The sequence below is a fragment of the Chionomys nivalis genome, chromosome 3, assembly GCF_950005125.1.
Source record: "Chionomys nivalis chromosome 3, mChiNiv1.1, whole genome shotgun sequence".
NCBI classification, from domain to species: Eukaryota; Metazoa; Chordata; class Mammalia; order Rodentia; family Cricetidae; genus Chionomys; species Chionomys nivalis.
Genome location: NC_080088.1, coordinates 109,341,081 through 109,361,485, shown reverse-complemented (window position 1 = coordinate 109,361,485; position 20,405 = coordinate 109,341,081). Strand labels below are relative to the sequence as shown.

At 49.8% G+C, this 20,405-nt stretch overlaps 1 protein-coding gene across 1 annotated transcript in view; it reads left to right on the top strand.

The window, feature by feature from the left end:
* The window catches only part of Dnah10 (dynein axonemal heavy chain 10), a 116,567-nt gene that overhangs the window by 70,121 nt on the left and 26,041 nt on the right, over window positions 1-20,405 (top strand). Inside the window, exons 42-54 of the mRNA XM_057765430.1 lie at window positions 1,400-1,534; window positions 1,828-2,044; window positions 2,994-3,113; window positions 4,566-4,711; window positions 8,969-9,121; window positions 10,738-10,998; window positions 11,678-11,850; window positions 13,043-13,136; window positions 13,585-13,752; window positions 14,274-14,462; window positions 15,173-15,344; window positions 17,560-17,763; window positions 18,141-18,221. Coding sequence (XP_057621413.1) covers window positions 1,400-1,534; window positions 1,828-2,044; window positions 2,994-3,113; window positions 4,566-4,711; window positions 8,969-9,121; window positions 10,738-10,998; window positions 11,678-11,850; window positions 13,043-13,136; window positions 13,585-13,752; window positions 14,274-14,462; window positions 15,173-15,344; window positions 17,560-17,763; window positions 18,141-18,221 — 2,113 coding nt within the window. The remainder of the gene's footprint in view (window positions 1-1,399; window positions 1,535-1,827; window positions 2,045-2,993; window positions 3,114-4,565; window positions 4,712-8,968; window positions 9,122-10,737; window positions 10,999-11,677; window positions 11,851-13,042; window positions 13,137-13,584; window positions 13,753-14,273; window positions 14,463-15,172; window positions 15,345-17,559; window positions 17,764-18,140; window positions 18,222-20,405) is intronic.

Genomic DNA, 20,405 nt, shown 5'->3' with positions numbered 1-20,405 from the left:
TCTAGAAGGGCCACAAGACTGCGTGGATTGGAAAGCAGAATATAATTTTCCCAGAGTAGAGAAGGCCAGGGGAACCAGGGCCATCAGAAGCAATGTCACATGGGAGGATTTTCTTCATGGGACTCTTAAAGACCCACAAGTTTTTGGTGAGGCACTGGCACCATGCTGAAAGAGAACTTCTAGCTAAGATTTACTTTTTTTTTTTTTTTGGCTTTTCAAGACAGGGTTTCTCTGTGTAGCTTTGACCTATCCTAGGACCCACTCTGTAGACTAGGCTGGCCTCGAACTCACAGAGATCTGCCTGCCTCTGCCTCCTGAGTGATGGGATTAAAGGCATGTGCCACCACCTCACAGCTTACTTTACTTTTAATTAAGTACACACTTATGCACACACACACACACACACACACACACTTTCATGCATATGAGTGCAGTGTCCATAGAGGCCAGAAAAGGTCATCAAACCCCCGAGGCTAGAGTGGCAGGCAGTTGTGAGCTGCCCACTGTGGGTCCTCTACAAGAGCAGTACACCATCTTTTTGTTTTTTTTTGGGGGGGGGGTTTCGAGACAGGGTTTCTCTGTAGCTTTGGAGCCTGGCCTGGAACTAGCTCTTGTAGACCAGGCTGGTCTCAAACTCCCAGAGATCCGCCTGCCTCTGCCTCCCGAGTGCTGGGATTAAAGGCGTGCGCCACCACCGCCCGGCTCCACCATCTTTTTGTTGTTGTTTTTGAGACAGGGTTTCTCCATGTAGCCCTGGCTATCCTGGAACTCTCTCTGTAGACCAGGCTGACCTTGAATTTAGAGATCTGCCTGCCTCTGCCTCCCAAGCGCTGGGATTGAAGATGTGTGCCACCACCGCCTGGCAACAGTTCACCATCATTTTTAAAATATGCGTTTTATGATTTCATGTGTATTAGTGCTTGCCTGAAAATAGGTATGGCACTGTGTGCATGCTCATGCCCAGGGAGGTCAGAAGAGGGTGTCAGATTCCCTGGGACTGTAGTTAGAACCTGTTGTGAGCCACCGTGTGGGTGTAGAGAATTGAACCCAATTCCTCTGTAAGAGCAGCCAGTGCTCTTAAGGCTGAGCCACGGCTCCAGCTTTAGTACACCTGCTGAAGTCATCACCATGGCCATTTCTTGCCCTTGTCGGGATGAGAAAAACCCCTGATTAACGTCCAGTTAAAAGGATCCCTGAGCAGGGCCTGGTGACGCACACCTTTAATTCCAGCACTCGGGAGGAGGAGTCAGGTAAATCTCTGTGAGTTCGAGGCCAGCCTGGTCTACAAAGTGAGTTCCAGGACAGCTGGGGCTACACAGAGAAACCTGTCATGGAAAAACAAAAAATAGAAACAAAAACAAATGGATTCTTGAAAAGGATTTGGGTGTCTCCTCTGCAGGTAGAGCAAAAGTATTTAAATGACCTCTTCGAGAAATACGTGCCCTCGCTCATCGACATGATCATAGAGGGGATAGTGGACGGGAGACAGGGAGAGAGGCTCAAGATGGTGGTTCCTCAGACAGACCTGAACATGGTAAGAACACTCCACTGCTGAGGACGGGAAAGGAAGACTTCCTGAGAGATGGACCCTTGAGGTGGGGGAGGAGCTTAAAGGGAGCAGAGATGGCTGATGGGTGAATGTCAGGGTTCATTCTTGTGATACCCTCCTCCCCCACCCCCGTGCAAGCTAAGGGGCCAGGCTCCATGTGTCCAAACCAATATGGCGGGTATCGATGCCCTCACCATGGGATAGGGAACCCCAGGACTCAGGACAGATTATATCATGGGGTTTAGAAAGAGGGGCTGAAACAGGTTTTCTGTGACCAGGTAACCCAGTTAACCAAAATGATGGATTCGCTACTAGAAGGGGAAGTCGAGGACCTTGACCTGCTGGAGTGCTTCTTCCTGGAGGCTCTCTACTGCTCACTCGGTGCCTCCCTGCTCGAGGACGGGAGGATCAAATTTGACGAGGGCATTAAACGCCTCTCGTCGATGCCCACTGCAGACACAGAAGGGATCTGGGCCCGTCCTGGAGAGCTCCCAGGTAGGAATCTTGACCCCTTCTTTTGTGTAGGCTTACAGAAGAGGTAGACTTGCTTCTCCTTGTTCCTGCCTGTGTCATGTGGCCGGTGCTATGCTCAGGCTTCAAGTGTGTCACCTGCTCCAGCAGGTCAACCCCTGAGTCACCACTGCAGGAGGAGGCGGTGCCTCTGACTCCATCTTGGCCCCTTCTGCTCCAGCTCTGGCTGAGCTCTCCATACCTGACACACTCCAGGGTTCCCCATTTTCCTCTGGGCTCCCCCAAATGTCTCATAGACCAGCAGATAAGACATAGGAGAGTACCTTATAAAGGGTTTAAAATTTTGCGCGAGTATATGTGTCCTTAAATAGAACCAGGTTGAGCCCACAGGTGGACTTCCGCTTGGAGAAGTGGTCTGAGAGATGGGTGGGCATGGCACACGTGTGAATGGGGATCCTGGCGAGGAAACGGTCTGGGGAAGAGGTGCAAATGGTGGGCGCAGCTCCAGCTCTGGAGCTATCTTTGACACCATGCTTCTTCTTTTCTTTCCCGCCCTGTCTTTGTCAGATATCCTTATGGGTCATGAGTCATGGGTCATGGGTCACAGGTCATGGGTATGGATCATGGGTCATACCTGTACTTCTCCAGTCTCAGAAGTCAGCATCTGCATCAAAATTTTCTGTTTATTTTCCCCTACCCTTATGTGAACCACCAACATCTGTAACGGCAGGGTCATGGGTTTGCACCCGGGGTTGTGTCTCTAAGGAAGGACAGGTGGCTAACTCCAAAAGGTAGCGCTGGTTCAGAAGTCCCAGCATCAATTCTGAGTACTCTCTGAGGGCCTATCCCGTGAAGGAGTAGCACGCAAGCCTGAGTGCGCTCTGAGGTGAACAGGCAGCTCATTCCAGATGCATTAGACCCTAGCCCGCTCCCAAGTCTATGACCAAAACAACACGGACCCTTGTTCCCCTAGGGCATCTTCCCACCCTGTACGACTTCCATTTCGATCCCAAGCGGAATCACTGGATCCCGTGGAGCAAGCTAGTTCCTGAGTATATTCACAGCCACGAGAAGAAATTTGTTGACATCCTGGGTGTGTAAGCAGCAGCCCTGGTCTCAGCTTCTTGGTGTGAGTGGGTGTGAGTGGGCGTGAGAAGACGACCATGGCCTCATTGGCAACTGAGTGCCGTCCGTGGAACTGGCTGGGAGTTACTAGAGCGTGGCATCATGGGCCCCTTGGGGTTCCACTTTGTCCTTTGCCTCTGAGCACCTCTGTGTGTGTGACCTGGGTTTCCCCTGCAAGCTGATGCCTGTGATAGCCTGTTCTCCACTTTCCTTTACATCTCCTAGGACACCCCAGACACAGAGCTGGCTGGGCACAAGGAGGGCAGGAGGGAAGCCACAGCAGAGGCTCACAGTGGGCATGGACCTTGAGTGTCCTGATACACCCTGTATGATAATATAGTAAGCATGTCTGGTCGGGTGCGTGGTGTTTCCGGAGCGAGACACCTGCATTTTTCCAGCCCCCCTGCCCGGCCCATTGAAGCCTTCCACGGGAGAGTGGGTGCCTGGGCCTGACTGTGTGATGATGCTGCCTTCAGCAGAGGTTTTCAGGAAACCGGTCCCGCCGGTGCCTGAGGTGTGAGTCGGGGAAAAGTGAGGTTTTCATTCTGAGTGCAAATCAGATGGAGTTTGGGGAGCAGGGTGGTTGAAGTCGGCGGAGCTGCCACAATCGCTTTACCAAGGAAATGCGTTACACTCAATTATACACTTTGATTGGGCAGATGTCACACCTTCAAAAGCCATGGGACAGCTGGGAAACTGAGGCTAGACTTAGCTCATAGTCATCTTTGCAGCTACAGCATGACTTAAAAACAAAGCAAAACAAAATGCCAGGTAGTGGTGGCGCATTCCTTTAATCCCAGCACTCGGGATGCAGGGGCAGGAAGATCTCTGAGTTTGAGACCAGTCTGGTCTACAGAGCAAGTAGGACATTTAGGGCTACACAGAGAAATCCTGTCTCGAAAAACCAAGCCAGAACCAAAACATAACTGTGCACGTGTGCATGTATTTTGTGTGTGTGTGTGTGTGTGTGTGTGCTCGCACATGCGCACACACGTGCCTGTATGCATCCGTGTGTCTGTGGTACAAGTGTATGTACCTGGCCGCATTTGTGAAACAAACAGGCTGTCTGGTGTCTTCCCATATGCTGTGTGCCTTCACGCCTGGAGACAGGTCCCTCACTGAGCCTGCAGCTTGTCCTGGTCATACTGTCTGGCCAGCAAGCTCTCCGGTTCTGCCTAACTCCATTCCCTGATACTGATGTTAAAGGCACACACAGTCACACACAACTTTTAGTGTACATGCTTGGGATTTGAACGCAGATCCTCATGCTTCTAGAGCAAGGCTGTTACCCACTGAGCCACCTCTCCAGCCCCAGAGCTCAGAGTTTGCTGCCTCTTACTGAATGCAGGGGACTCCGTGTGAGTGCCAGGCGGCCAACTGCTCAGAGTTCCCGTGACACCCCGATTCTTCTATCTTTCAGTTCACACAGTAGATACAACCCGCACCACCTGGATACTGGAGCAGATGGTTAAAATCAAGCACCCCGTTCTTTTAGTGGGCGAATCGGGCACTTCTAAGACAGCCACTACCCAGAACTTCCTTAAGAATCTGAGCGAGGAGACGAACGTAAGTGTTTGTCTTAGTTTCCTGTTTCTGTGTGACAAGCTGCCCCAGCTCCCGGTGGCTTAGTGCCACAAGCCCTTATTACCTCTCCGTTTCAGGGGTCAGGACTCTGATGTGGCTTAGCTGGGTGACTCAGGGTCAGGTTCCCTCATGGATTGTAGTTAAGCTTGGTGAAGGCTGCGTTCGTTTGAAGGCCTGACGAGGGCTGGATGACCATCTTCCAAGACAGCATTTCATGTGACTCAAAGTCTTAGATCCTCAGCGTGGGCCTCTCCGAGGAATGCTTGACTGTGCTTGTCTTAGACCTTTGCTATAACAGAAGACCCGAGACAGGGTAGGTTACAAAGAGTAGCCATTTACTTAACTCAACTCTTGGGAGCCAGGAAGTCCAAGAGCATGGTGGTGCCATTGGACGGGCGAGGGCCTTTGTGGTGCGTGGGGCCATGGAGGGTGGGGAAGCAACACATGGTGAGAAGAGCAAGCCTGCCAGAGGAGGCCACTTCCATAAAAGACAAGCCACGTGAGTCTTACTCTCCATTCGATTGCCCCCAGCGGTCTTGGGAGCCTCCGAAGCTCCAGCGCATGGAGCCTGGGCGTATTCCATCCACAGCAGCGACATGCAAGGGCAGCTGGCTTCCTTCATGGCAGAAATCCACACGGCAGAAGCCACCGAGTTCCTTGTGACATGGTGTCAGAAACTCACTATACCAGAAATGCAGACAAATGTGTTTCTTTTTACAATGTCAGAGTCTACTAAATAAGAAGAAATTCACAAGGTTTAGAAGTTTTGTTTATTTTTTTCGAGACAGGGTTACTCCACGTAGCCCTGGTTTTCCCGGAACTTGCTCTGTAGACTAGGCTGGCCTCAAATTCTGCCTCCAGAGTGCTGGGTTTAAAGGTGTGTGCCACCACCACCTTGCCAAGGTTTAGCAGTTTCAATGACAGTTATCACAAGGTCCACCTACCTTGGTAGCCTGGGCAAGGTGATGGCAATTCTTTATCCCTGTTTTCATGACTGATACTAACCCTCACAGCACACCTTAGATATGCCATTTATCTGTATGTTTATATATGGATGACAGAGGGGACACAAGTCAGAGAGGCCACAGCCGAGCTCAGGGGGTCTCAGAAGTGTGTCGAGAGTCTGTATCGACGGTAACGAACCCAATCAGAGCCACAGCTGTGGAATCTTTAGCTGCCAGGTTAAAAAACTGAACTGGGTCAGAAAACAGCAGGCCCAGGGCCAGGGCCAGACAGGTGAACAGATGGACCGGCCGGCAGTCATGTCAGCAGCAGGGGACAGAGCCAAGTCAACAAGTCCTTGGTCCTCGATGTGTACTAGGTATCACGATAGGTCAGTGTGCAGCCGGGCCATCACAGTATTGGGTGTCACGATAGGTCGGTGTGCAGCTGGGCCATCGCAGTATTGGGTGTCTATCACTTTTTGGGGTCCAGACAAGGGAGTTCCACACTTTCTTTGGTCTGGTCTGATAAGTCCTTGAGCCTGGTTTCCTTGACATTATTTTAATACACTCATGTGCTCCCAGTAAACGTGGTTTGTTTTCTACTCCCAAGAATAAGTTCTTATTCAGTCTGTGTTGGATCTGGGGTATATGACCGATGGTGCCATTTCTGGGTCCCCCCGCCCAGAGATTATAGGAATCCTTCTCCCTCAAAATGGAGTCAAAAGCAGCTTGTCAAACAGAGTCTCCTAGGACCGTGTACAGCCTAAAGGACCACTGTTTAATACAATAAGGAGCTACGAGAGAGGACGTGGGCATAGCCTTGCACGCACCACCTACTCACATTCTTCCATGCTACATGGGTCACCCAGGGAGTCCTCTGAGCCCCTCAATTGGACTTGGGGTACAGGTGATGGAGGGCCATCATGGAGGTTAGCTGTCACATTCTCTGTGATCCTTTTGCGTGTTCTAGAACTTGGTCACTTGTGGGAAGCCCTGCTATGAACGGGGCCCCAGGCCAGCCGCCAGCACAGGAGAAGTTGCAGCTCACATAGACACTCTCTGGGGACTCACAGTGGGGTATGAGGGTATGAGGGTATCCACTGGGAACATGAGGGTGTATCCAGGTGGCAAGAAGGATTTTGGGTGCGTTCTTCACACGCTGTCATGCCGAGGGACCTGATCATGCTCTCTCCACCCCTCTACTGGCTCTCACCCTTTTCTGTTCTCACAGTCTGCTCTTGTTGATTCTGTCCAACCCGTGCTTTTCTGTTTGGTTGTCACTATGCTGGTTACACTCTTTTCTGTGATAAAACACCATGACCACAGCAGCTTAGAGAAGGAAGAATTGACTTCGGGGCTTAGGGTCAAGAGGGATGAGTCCGTTACCGTCATGGGGAAGTGTATCAGAAGTGCCAGGCATGGCGGAAGGAACAGCCGAGAGCTCGCATCTCAACCATAAGCAGGAAACAGAGTACCAACTGAGAATGGCCTGTGGCTCTTGAAATCTCAAAGCCTGCCCCTTCCTCCAGCAAGGCCACACCTCCTAAGCTTCCCCAGGCATTGCCAACAACCTGGGACCAAGCATTCAAATGCCTGAGACATCTTATTCAAATCCCTACAGTAAGTGATGCTTATTTCAGCTCTGGAACCTCAGAAGACAGAGACAGTTGGATGTGGTGGCACATGACTTAATCCCAGCAATCTGATGCAGAGACAGAGAGGTCCCCGTGATTACTGGGCTAGGCTGGTCAACATAGTGAGTCGCAGGATACCCAGAGCTATGTAGAGAGACTCTTTCTCAACAAAGAAGGCAGAGATGCCCCCTGCTTCCTTCTCTGATGCTTTTAATTCTGTGCCTTCTCTGCTCCTGCGGCTTCTGGAAGCCACATGGGCCTCAGGGGCGTCTCTGCGAGAAATGTTGGATGGGTCAGGCCTGCCTGCCTCTCTCTTCTGATGCAGTCACTTGCAATGTGGTGTATTTAGTTTTAAAGGTGCCAGGGCGGAGGGCACAGGATTGCTGTTAGAAGCTGAGACTTACAGGCCTGTGGAGGCTTCAAGAGGAATCCGTGTTCCGAGTCTTCTGTGTGCATCTTCGCTTTCCTAGGACCCTGCCCCTAGGACCCTGCCCCTAGACCTCACTGGCTGCAAGCAGACAGACACACAGACAACCAGTTAGCTGCTGACCGTGGGCACACATGCATGTGTACTCGTGCCCAGCTGGGTTGAAGGACATTTGAAAAGTCAGTTGTTTCCAAAGTGTGGTCCACAGACAACTTTGGCACCAGCTGGGAAGTTGTTTAAATACCTCACTGATTGAACCCCAGGGGCTACCGAGCTGTGTGCTTCAGCAGTCCAGTTGGGCTGGTATATGGCTGAATATGAGCATCTGTATGTGTGTATGTGCACACATGCATGCACACGTGCATGCACACACACTCTATGAGTATAGTATAGAATAGTTCCTCTAAGGGCACAAGAAAGAGAGAGAAGAGAGAGAGAGAGACCTTTGTCTCTGGACAAAGAGAACATTTTCCCTCCAGCGAGGAGGTCCAGCAGGAAGCCTCTGGTTGGTTGTTCATGCTTTCTTTAGCCTCCTTATTAGCCTGCAGTTGCCTTGAAAGCAATTTATGTTTAAAACTCCTCTGCCGTAGAGAGTGGTACAGCAGTTGTCATTGAAGTCATCTTTTCAGGCTCTTAAAGGTCAGACAGTTGCCTTTTCAGAGGCCACCAAGGTAGAATGACACTTCCCCTACCAATACCATCATGTGGCTTTCTAATCACCCGGATAGAAAGGACCAAGGAACAAGTCTACCCAAGTCCAGCTCGGTGAACCAAATAAGTGTGACTGGAGTCCCTTTTAGAAGCCAGACGACATGTAGGTAATAGTTGAGGCTGTATATCGTAGAGAGGGTTTGGAGTCTTTCTAATCCTCCACCCCTTGATGAGGGGGTGTTAGTGGGTCCAACCTTGGAAGGGTCTCCTGTGGGAAATCACAGCCTCTCTGATTTCAAGACAGTGTGGCCTTGGGGACAGCATTCTACAGCCTGCATTGTCCCAAGGCTCATGAGTGGCAGCATGCAATCTAACAGGAGGAAAAAGGGTGTTGTTAGGAAAGGTCACTGTGTAACCCTGGCCGGCCTGGCCTTGCACTCACAGAGATCCTCCTGCCTCTGCCTCTCGAGCATGCCATCATGCCCACCTCTGGCTTTAGCTCTTAAAAATGATGACTCACGGACCTGCATTGGTTCTAGACCGTCAGTTGGAAGCCAGTTGTTTCCCCTCTGCTCTGTTGCAGATTGTGCTGATGGTCAGTTTCTCCTCACGCACCACATCCCTGGACATCCAGAGAAATTTAGAAGCAAATGTGGAGAAGCGGACGAAGGACACATATGGGCCACCTATGGGGAAGCGCCTGCTGGTGTTCATGGATGACATGAACATGCCAAAGGTGGGCGGGGCTTATAGAGGTGGGATAGGTCTGTGTGTGTGTGTGTGTAAGTTCGTGTCTTTTAAGATTTGTATTATTTAAGACTAATTTTAAATTTTATTTTTATGGGTGTGTACCTATGTGTATATATGCCAAAAGACCAGAGGAAGGTGTCATCCCTGGAGCTGGAGTTACATGTGGTTATAAGCTGCCTGACATGGGAGCTGGGAACAGAACTCTGATCCTCTGGAAGAGCAGCAAGTGTTTTTAACTCTGCATCTGCAACATGTCTGACCATCTATACATTGTCCACTCGTGGATTCAGTCACCTATTTACCTTCTGTTTCATTTTTCCACAGACCTGAAGCTTTTATTCTTCATCTGTATGTTAAGAAATCTATAAAAACCCATCCATTCTCTGCCCATCCACTGTCCATCCACCTATCCATCCACTCACCCACCCACCTACAGAATCCATCCATCCAACCATCTATCCATCCATCTATCCATTCAACATCCATCCATCCATCCATCCATCCATCCATCCATCCATCCAAATATCCATCCATCCATCTATCCACCTATCCATCTACCCACCCACCCATTCATCCACCCACCCATCCATCCACCCACCCATTTATCCATCCATCCATCCATCCATCCATCCATCCATCCATCCATCCACTTACTCATGCATCAATTTACCGACTAACCATCCATCTACCCACTTACCCACATTGGGCGCCATTTTATAAACAGAGTCTGCACTTTTGTTTCCTGGCTGCCCAGGCCCAAATAATCACACAGAAACTATATTAATTACAACACTGTTTGGCTGATGGCACAGGCGTATTTTTAGTTAATTATTACATCTTAAATCACCCATTTCTATTATTCTATATTTTACCATAAGGTTTGTGGTTTACCAGTAAGGTTCTGGCATCTTTATCCTTCTGCAGCTACATGGCATCTGCCTGACTCTGCCTTCTTTCTCCCTGCCTGCAGTTTAGTTTTCTTGCCTACCTATCTTCTGCCCTGCCATAGGTCAAAGCAGTTTCCTTTTTAACCAATGGTAATAAAATATACTTATAGCATACAGAGGGGAATCTCACATCACCCACCCATCCACCTACTCATCTGTCCTTCCATCCACTTACTTATCCATCCATCCACCCGTCCACCCACTCATCTTTATATCTATCCATCGACTTACCCATTAATCTACCCACCCACCCATACACCACCCACCCATGTACCCACGCACCTAGCCACCTACTTATCTATCCATCCATCCACTTATCCATCCATCCACCCACCCACCCACCCCTTCATCCATTTTCCCATCCAGTTTTCCATTCATCCATTTTCCACCTATCCATCCATTCCATTTGCTGAACTCCTCCTGGGAACCTGGCACTGTGAGGTATGTAAGCCTCAGCAGTCGCTGCCTTCATGGAATGCAGTGCGGTGAAGGAGACAGATTTTAAGCCTTGGTTGTGAATAGGCGGTTATAGGCTTGGGAAGCCTTGTGAGGCCAACCCGGAATGCTCAGGGGGAAACAGGAGAGGTGAGCATTTGAGGTCGGCACTGCCTCGCCCAGCTCTGCTTTTCGATACTGCTCTTCTCTTTCCTCCCAGGTGGATGAGTATGGCACCCAGCAGCCCATTGCCTTGCTGAAGTTGCTGCTGGAAAAGGGTTTCTTATACGACCGTGGGAAAGAGCTCAACTGTAAGAGTATCCGGGACCTGGGCTTCATTGCCGCCATGGGGAAGGCAGGAGGGGGCCGCAATGAGGTGGACCCCAGGTTCCTCTCACTGTTCAGTGTCTTCAACGTCCCTTTCCCATCAGAGGAGTCTCTGCGCTTGATCTACTACTCCATCTTGAAGGGCCACACCTCGGTAACCGGGCTCTCCCCACAAGTCTGAACTGGAGGAAGATGTGTTGGGTGGGAGCATGTGCAGGGCTGATTTATTTACCCTAGGCTGGGGTCTGTGCACTCCAAGGCTTTGTCCAGGAGGGGAAAGTGTGGTGTGAGCAGCAGGAAGAACTGTGAGCCTTGTAGGAAGCGATTTAACTACAGATGAGGTCATATACCAGTGTTGAATACCCTGCAAGGCAGTCAGAGCAGGTCAAATAGTGAGCTATACACACACACACACATGCACGCACACACACATACACATACATGTACACACACTCACACACACACACACGTAAAAAAAGTAAAATTCACATAATTTAAAATTTATTATTTTAGCCATTTTAACACATACAATTTAGAAACATTTGGTCCATTCAGTCTTGCTAACTAGTCTCACTGTGTAAATAGAACACTTTTTTTTTTAACCATAGGAAACCTGTACCCATTACAGATTCCCCTCTCTCCCAGTCCCTGGAAGCCACGCAGCCTCTGAAGCCTGGCTTCTCTCACTTAGCATCATGTCCTCAAGATGCATCCATGAGTCAGTGTCCCGCTCCTCTCCCTGATCAAACGCTAGTCTGTCATGAAGCCACAACATTTCGCTCATCCATCCTTCTACCGATAGACATGACGCTCTTTTCATTTTTTTTTAAAAGAACTTTAATGAGAGTATCGGGGGCGTGAGCCGGAAACTGACATTCTGCACGTTAATACTTTACAAAAATATTGTTCAAGATCTCCCTCCCACCCCTTCGAAGTTCCATTACATCTTCAACCTCCGAGACCTGTCCCGAGTTTTCAATGGTCTTGTCCTCACTAATCCAGATCGGTGAGTGTGGGGCTTGTTTGTTTTACTAAAATATACCCTAAAGCTGCCGTTCCCAAACGTTCGCAGGGTCGCCCAAGACCACGGGAAAACACAGGTATTGACATCATGACTCATAACAGTAGCAAAGTTTTAGCAGTGAAAATAATCTCATGGTTGGAGGTCACGACAACACGAGGAACTGTGTTAAAGGGTTGGATGATGTTAGAAGGTTGAATGGCGGCTTTGGTTAGACCTTCTCAATGAATCAAACAGGTCACAAAAATGTGTCAGTGAATCACACAGCATCTGTGAGCGTATGGATGGAGAAAACAGATTAAGCCTTAGGGTGACAGCTAATGCTTCTTGACCCCCGAAGCTGGGGTGTGTACAGTGTCTTGGTCCCTCCAGTGGGATGGTTTTGCTGCCTTACCTGCTCAGTCCTGCAGCTGGATCTGCATGGAGCCTGCGGCTAGTCTGGCTACAGCATTTCCAGCTGGGTGGAGGATGGTGCATCTCTCGGGGAGTTGCCAGACACAGCACAGAAAAGGTTAGGACTGGAAGAGTCTCAGGAACACCAGACTCCCATCTTTCCCGGAAAGCTTTAGTCTCTGTGAATCTGCAGGGAGGGACCGAACTATGTGGGTCTACACCAGCAGCCGGCGACACTGAGGGACGGCCGAGGGTTCTTCATGGTCTTTGACCTGCCTTGGAGGGCCATGGATGGTTTACAGTGGCAGTCTTCCTGTTCCTAGTCTTTTTTTTTTTTTGGTTTTTCGAGACAGGGTTTCTCTGTGGTTTTGGAGCCTGTCCTGGAACTAGCTCTTGTAGACCAGGCTGGACTTGAACTCACAGAGATTCGCCTGCCTCTGCCTCCCGAGTGCTGGGATTAAAGGTGTGCGCCACCAATGCCCGGCTGTTCCTAGTCTTTTGGATGGGGTGATGATGGCTCTGCTAGAATTAGAGAAAGTTCTAGAAGTAGGGCCAGGAAAAGGAGCAGCCCTGAGACTGATGCTAAGTTCACACAGGGTTTGGGCTGTTCATGTGTCTGGCAAGAAGGCTCCATTTCCTCCTTACAGTAGGATGAGCTGTGGGTGATGACTTTGTCACCTCCATATTTAATTTGTTAGCTTCCAGATTGTGCTCCCCCGTCCACCTGAGCCCTCTCCCCCCAGGGAGACCTGGTAACCGACAACATTGCCCTTCCTTCGTGTAGGTTTCAGACGGTGACTCAAATGGTCAGGGTGTGGAGAAATGAGTGCCTGCGGGTTTTCCATGACAGGCTCATCAACGAAGTAGACAAGCAGCTGGTGAGCATGCGCGACGCCTTAGTGTGTGGAAACCCCACGTAAAGTCTGAGTAAGACACACGGCAGTGGTGCCAGCAAGATGGTTCAGTGGGCGCTGCAGCCAAGCCTGATGATCCGAGTCCATCCCTGGGGCCCAGATGGTGGGAGGAGAGAACTGACGCCCGGAAGTTATCTTCTGCCCTCTACGTGTGCCCCCGAGCATAAATAAATAAGAAAATGTAATTGAAAAACAGACAACCAAAAAAGAGGGTTTAGAAAAAATAAAGCCAAAAGAAACCAACACAGGTTTCTCACAAAACCAACTCAGACAGGATGTTCACAGCAAAAGGATAGGCGCCACTAGGGAAGGTCGAGGCCAATTATCCCACCGAAAACAGTAAATTCTCTGTTCCTGCCAAATGTATGCAGCTGTGGACATGCCTGGGGCCTTAACCCGCTTTTGTTTCGAGGTGCAAGATCACATAGGGAACCTGGTGAAGGAGTATTTTAACGATGACTACGAGGCCGTGATGAGGGACCCCATCCTGTTTGGGGACTTCCGGACAGCTCTGCATGAGGATGAACCACGTGTTTATGAAGACATCCAGGACTATGAGGCCGCCAAGGCGCTGTTTGAGGTACGGACTACCTGCCTCCAGTTCTGTCCGTACAGGGTATTTCACAGCCAGCCGCCGTCCACTGTAGCAAGCTGACACCCAGCAGACCGGAGATTTCCTTTAGTTTTAGTTATATACATGGTTGTGTGTGTGTGTGTATGTGTGTGTGTGAACATGTGTGGATGAAAGCACATGTATGCATGCATGCTTGCATGTGAGTATAGGTGCCCATAGAAGCCAAAAGAGGGCATCAGACTCCCTAGAACTGGAATCACAGGCATTTGTGAGCCACCTGATGCAGTGCTCTAACCGCACTTGGGTCCTGGGAAGAGCAGCATCTCCCTGCTGAGCCATCTCTCCTGTCCCACGCCGCCCAGCCGACTGCAATCCTGATGTTGGGAATTCGGTCTCCAGCCCCACACGTCCTAATGATCCGACTACACACTCAGCCTTGGTTGCTGCGGCCTCTTTTGCCTTTCCTGACGCGAAGGAGAGAGCCTGCCTCATAAAATGTGGTGGGCTCATGGACCCTTCCCCCTCAGGAAATCCTTGAGGATTACAACGAAGTCAACACCAAGATGAACCTGGTGCTGTTCGACGATGCTCTGGAGCACCTGACGCGTGTGCACCGCATCATTCGGATGGACCGCGGCCACGCACTGCTGGTGGGTGTGGGCGGCTCTGGGAAGCAGTCCTTGGCCAGGCTGGCAGCCTACACCGCTGGCTACGAGGTAAGGGGGATTCTGGGTAAAGAGTTGGGACAACGGCCTTCAGCTTTTGTCCCGTTCGCCTGAATTTGCAAAGCGTCTAACTTGCAGTGGCTTGAGAACTCCAGCTCAAAAGTGAGACACAGGCTGTGCCCGTGAATTTGGAACTGTGGGAACACGGTGGGGTGGGGGAGCTTGGCCAAACCTGAGAGGAGCTGTGGGTGGCATTGCTGACTCCAGCTCCAGGGGATCGGATCCAGGGCTCTCTTGTGGTCTCTACAGGTCCCTGTATGTATGTGGTTCACTTACAGACATACACGCACGCACACATAAACAAAAATCAGTATAAATCTTCTAGAAAAGATGGAATCGCTTTAAAGAGCTGTAAATCAAGATGGCACTGTCCATCATTTTAAGCGTGCTTTTTGATCTAGGCACCGAGCCGCGTGACCATCACCAGCCTTTGCGGTTGCAGGTCTCCTGCTTGTCCTCCCTGTGACTCCCAGGTGGCCTGCCCTTTCTCCAGACACACATCCCACATAGGACCGCACACCTTTTATACTCACACCTTGACACGTGTGTGCGGCACACACAGGACACCTGTCAATCATCCGACTTCCATACTTGTGCGCCTCAAGCGAGGTCATGTTTGGGGGCATGCAAACCTACGCGCTCTCCCGCTGTGCTCAGCGCTTTCCCCTGCCTCAGTGGGCCCTGCCTGCCTGTTTCCCCAGGTGTTTGAGATCCTGTTGAGCCGAGGCTACTCCGAGACTAACTTCCGGGAAGATCTGAAGAGCCTGTACTTGAAGCTAGGGCTGGAGAACAAGATGATGATCTTCCTGTTTACAGATGCGCATGTGGCTGAGGAGGGCTTCCTGGAACTCATCAACAACATGCTGACCTCAGGTACTGCCCACCCGCTGGCAGGAATGCCCAGCTCCACCTCCCACTGCAGTCTGAGACAGGCCTGGCAATCTATGCTGTCACACAAGCCCCTGCAGTTCTCAGCGGGGCAGCTGAGCCCTCCTCTGCTCCTGCTGTGGGTGTATCAGTTACCGTTCTCCTCCTTGCCACCAGGGTTGGCCTATGAGTCCCTGAGCCTGAAACCATGTGTGTCTCAGCTCTGAGAGACACTGTGGACTTATCTCAGGTTTTGCAAGAAATACAGTACCCATGACCTCTGTTGTCCTTGAGGTTCAGAGCCTGAGATGTGCAGGGGAGGGGTGGGTACGGAAGCACACACAGAAACACACAAGGATTGCAGCTGCAATAGTGAGATGAGGGGAGGAGCCTTGTGGAGCAGCGCTCTGGAAGCTAATGTGTCTACTTCCTGTGGCCCTTCATCCATCAAACTGCCCGAAGATGAGTTCATTCCAACATCCCTGTGGGTCTGCAGGGTTTCTGGAGGGGACACCGAGGCGTGAACAGGTCCAAGATGTACAAACTTGTCCTTTCCAGTTTACAGAGGCTGCCCTAGCCCAGGGCTCCTGGGCTCACACCACACAACTTTCTGCTTTTGTCTCCCTCACCTGACCCCTGCTCTCCACCTTTTCCTGTGACAACACCCAGCTGCCTGGGTCCCCTGCTTAGTCCCAACTGCAAAAGTAGTCCCTTTGGCAGGGAGCATAAGCAAACATATTTGTAAGTCCTAAGGTGGGGCCAGCTGTTTTGGGGCGCCATCATTCATGCTCCCATATTGGGAAGAGGGGCCAGGAGGCCACTGCTGGAAAAATCTTACATGTAGGGAGTTCTCTGTGCCAAAGGGAAGAGACACCAAGGCAAGAATATGGTGATCTCATGGGAAGGACTCAGGAGTAGCTGGGGATGTAGCTCAACGGTAGAGTGCTTGACTAGCATGTGAGGTCCTGGGTTCTATCCCCAGTACCAGGGGAAAACACACACACCTATGCTGGGTACAGCAGGGCATTGTGTATTCCCAGTACCCAGGAGCCTGAAGCAACAGTGCTGAACCTTGATTAGAGATGAAGAGGGAATGAAGAAAGGGCTGACACACAGAAAGAATTTGGAATCGGGTGCTCTGAGCTTTCTCTGATGGAGAAGCCACAGTACCCCAGAAGCAAGCTTAGGGTGTTTTGTTGAACAAGGAGGCAGGGTTATTGCATGCAGATAAACATGGAGGCAGGGTTATTGTATGCAGGTAAACATGGAGGCAGGGTTATTGCATACAGGCAAACATCAAAGCAGGGTTATTACATACAGGTAAACACGGAGACAGGGTTTTTGCAAACAGGTAAACCCTGTAAATGCCCATGCCAAACAATACACACTTACACAGCACTTCTTGCTCCCTACATAGGAGGGTCAGAAGTCCAAGCTCATCCTCAGCTACATAACAAGTTCAAGGCTAACCTAGGCTACATGAGACTCCGATTTAAAACAAAAGCAAACGGAAGTAGAGGGGCACCGGAATGCAAGGCCTTGTGGGTCGTTTAAAGATTGAGGCTACATTCTCACTGTCTGGACACAGTCTATGTGCTTTCTGGATGTCGTCCTGGCCACCTGTGGGGTCTGTACCAGAGTCGAGGGAAGAGTCAAGGCCTTTTGAGGGAGCTCAGCTCTGGTCACAATATGAACTCCTCTGCATAGGAACCCCTTAACTCAGATGCTCCCAGTCACCTACAGTCACACAGGCCTTGCTGGCATTGGGGGCTGTGGGTCTCACCAGCTCACTCAAGTTATGACCATGCAAACTGTCCTTTTTTTTTTTTTTTTTTTTTTTTTTTTTTTTTTTTTTTTGGATTTTCGAGACAGGGTTTCTCCATAGATTTTTGGTTCCTGTCCTGGAACTAACTCTTGTCGACCAGGCTGGCCTCGAACTCACAGAGCAAACTGTCCTTAGACATTGTCAAATGCTTCTTCCTGGGAGATAAATCCCCCTGTGACGAGAATATCTACTGTAAGAGGCACACATGCATGGACTTTAGTGCCTAGCACAGTCCTCAGGGCAGACAGGGGACACTCACGTCCCACCACTTTGATCTTGGTGTGTGTTGAGCTTGTCTTCTTCTCTTCCCATCATGACTTGCTCCATCACCTCCTTTTGCACACAAGGAGGTCAGAACTCAGAGACATGAAAGCCCTTTACATCCTTGTCCTCCAGGGATCGTCCCTGCGCTCTTCCCTGAAGAAGAAAAGGACAGCATCCTCAGTCAGATCGGGCAGGAAGCCTTGAAGTGTGGCATGGGCCTGGCCAAGGAGTCTGTGTGGCAATATTTCGTGAATAAAAGTGCCAACAACCTACACATTGTCCTGGGCATGTCACCAGTGGGCGACACCCTGAGGACCCGGTGCAGGAATTTCCCAGGTACCCTTCACCACTGCTGCCGCATAGTGTGTGCTCTGGGGACCTGGCACATCCAAGCTCCCTTTGGGATGTAGCACTTGAGTTGAAAGTTGGTCCTGCACCGTTGGCACACGTCCCTGGTCCCTCTCAATCCCCAATAGGCATGGCTGGTGTCTTCCTGGCAGGCGGGTGTGCATATTCTCCCCAACTGCAGGGTGCATGGTGTGGAGAGGGTGCCTCCTTTCTCTCTCCCAGTGTTACAGGGACAAGATGCTGAGACAAAATCATACTTGAATGTACCCAGCTGAGCCACCACGCTGGTAGATATTAAAGACGGTGAGTGTGCACTGGAGCAACTCCGGGCCGCACGATGATCCTTTTTCTCCTCTCTCTTCAAGGCCTAGTGAACAACACTGGAATCGACTGGTTCATGCCCTGGCCACCCCAGGCCCTGCATGCTGTTGCAAAGTCATTTTTAGGTAAGCTGCCAGTGTTGCAAGGATAGCGTGCTGGTCTCATAAAGAAGTTTGTCACTTTTCTGAATTTCGACCCAGCAGATTCCTTCACCATAGATTTCCCGATGGTAAAGAATAGCTTTGTGTTGTTACTGTGTCTTGGGGTTATATTTTGCTCTAGTCCAAAGGGATCAGCAGTCTGTAAGGCATGGCCTGCTATCAAATGTGGCCCCTTGATTGTTTTCATGAACAAAGTTTTATTGGCCCACACTTCATGAACATTTTCTCTTTGGCATATCCTTACCCATAGACAATACTATTACTGTTCAGTTCTTTGTAGAGAAAAACTGTACTTAAGACCACTACCATGGTGGTGCCAGCACAATTTCTCTTTTTCTCTAAATCTATTTTAAAAGGATGTATGACCAATGTCACAGGGTAGTTTTGTAAATAGTTCCAACTTTACAAGTATGTACCCAACAAACTCAATAAACAAATGGCCCTTAACTTCCAAACAAGCCCAAACCATAACTTCAGTTCTCCTGGGAAATAATGCTGTTCTTCTGGGAAAGAAGCCAGGAAAACATGTTACATTGTTGTGACTCAGAATCTGGCAGACTGCTACTGTGAAGGTCCATGTAGCAATATCTACTTCAGTCACAGCTGCTGAATTCTGACAGTGTGTTTTGAGAGCCATCCAGGATCACATGTAAATGTTTGTGGCTGTGTTACAATAAAACTTTATTCACAAGAAACAAGTGGTGGGCCACACTTGCCCTGTGGGGCTGTGGCTACCAGCCATGCTGTGACTGTGCATGCTAGTTTCCATGGTATACAAGCCATCTCTATACTGTTGCAGCATGCAGTGTTTCAGTTCTATGCATAAAGCCACCTGAAATTTGTTTACAGTTCTTTTCCCTTAGAATGTGTTCCCTGAAGTTGAGGTGACTATGTTGCAAAGCTGGATGCTTGTGGGCAGACTTTTTCAAGCATGCTCTGTATAATCTGAGTCAAGGCAGAGCTGCAGAATGTGGACACACCAATGGTGTTTGCTCCTATCTTCCTTCTCTCATATCCTGTTGGAGGCTGCTGCATTCCAGGCAATCAGCTGATCCAAGTGACAAGATCTTGGCTCTGGGAGAGAGCACCAATCATTCCAATAGATTCCCACAAAGGGCCCCCTTCTGCCAGTGTGTGTTGGACACTGGGACCTGTCACAGAATGGCTGCATATACCCACCTAGCCGCCACGGGCGGAGGTTTCATGCTGGGCTTGAGATCAGTCGGGTTGGTTGTGGGCCCCATTCCTGAAGCCCTAGCTTCTTTTGATGGTGCCTGAGTCCTGGAGAAAGGCAGAGGGTCAGTCTCCCAGGGCAGGAGGGCTGGCTTCTGTGTTAGAGAAATCACCATGGATAGATCACAGGTCCCAGAAGTTTCTACAAGTAATAGTTGCTCATTTCCTTTTTTAAAATAAATTTTTGATGAAATCAGTTTTTATTTAGGGAAAATATGTCTATTGTAAACTGTCCCGTTCTGTCTATCTTGAGTGCACCTGGAACATCAGTCACATTCATGGTGTCATGCAACCACTACCGCCATCTGTTACCAGAACTTTCCATCATGCTAAGCTGAAGCTCTACACCCATCTAAACACTGAGTAGTAGGCAGAACTTTCTGTCCTCTAGCTGCTCCCAAATAAACACACTGAGGCTTATATTAATTATAAATGCTTGGCCAATAGCTCAGGCTTATTACTAGCTAACTCTTATACTTAAATTAACCCATATCTCTTATCTACACTCTGCCCAGTGGCTTGGTACCTTTTCTCAGTATGGCATACTGCTCATCTTGCTTCTCCCTACATCTGCTAGCGACTTCTCTGACTCTATCCTTCTTCATCCCAGCATCCTTATTTTGCTTTTCCCTCCTATACTTCCTGCCTGGCTACCGGCCAGTCAGTTCTTTATTAACCAATGAGAGTAATACATATTCACAGTGTACAGAGGATTATTCCACAGCACTGACTTTCCACCCCAGGGCCTGGATCCCTCTAACCTGCTTCCCAACTCAGTGACTCTCCCCTGTCTATGTATCTCATGTAAACGGACCCATGCACATTGCTTCTTTGTGTCCAGTTTCTTTCTTTTTGTATAGTGTTTCTGGAGGGTCACTTATGGTATAGCCCACATCAGTCCTTTGGTCTTTTCCA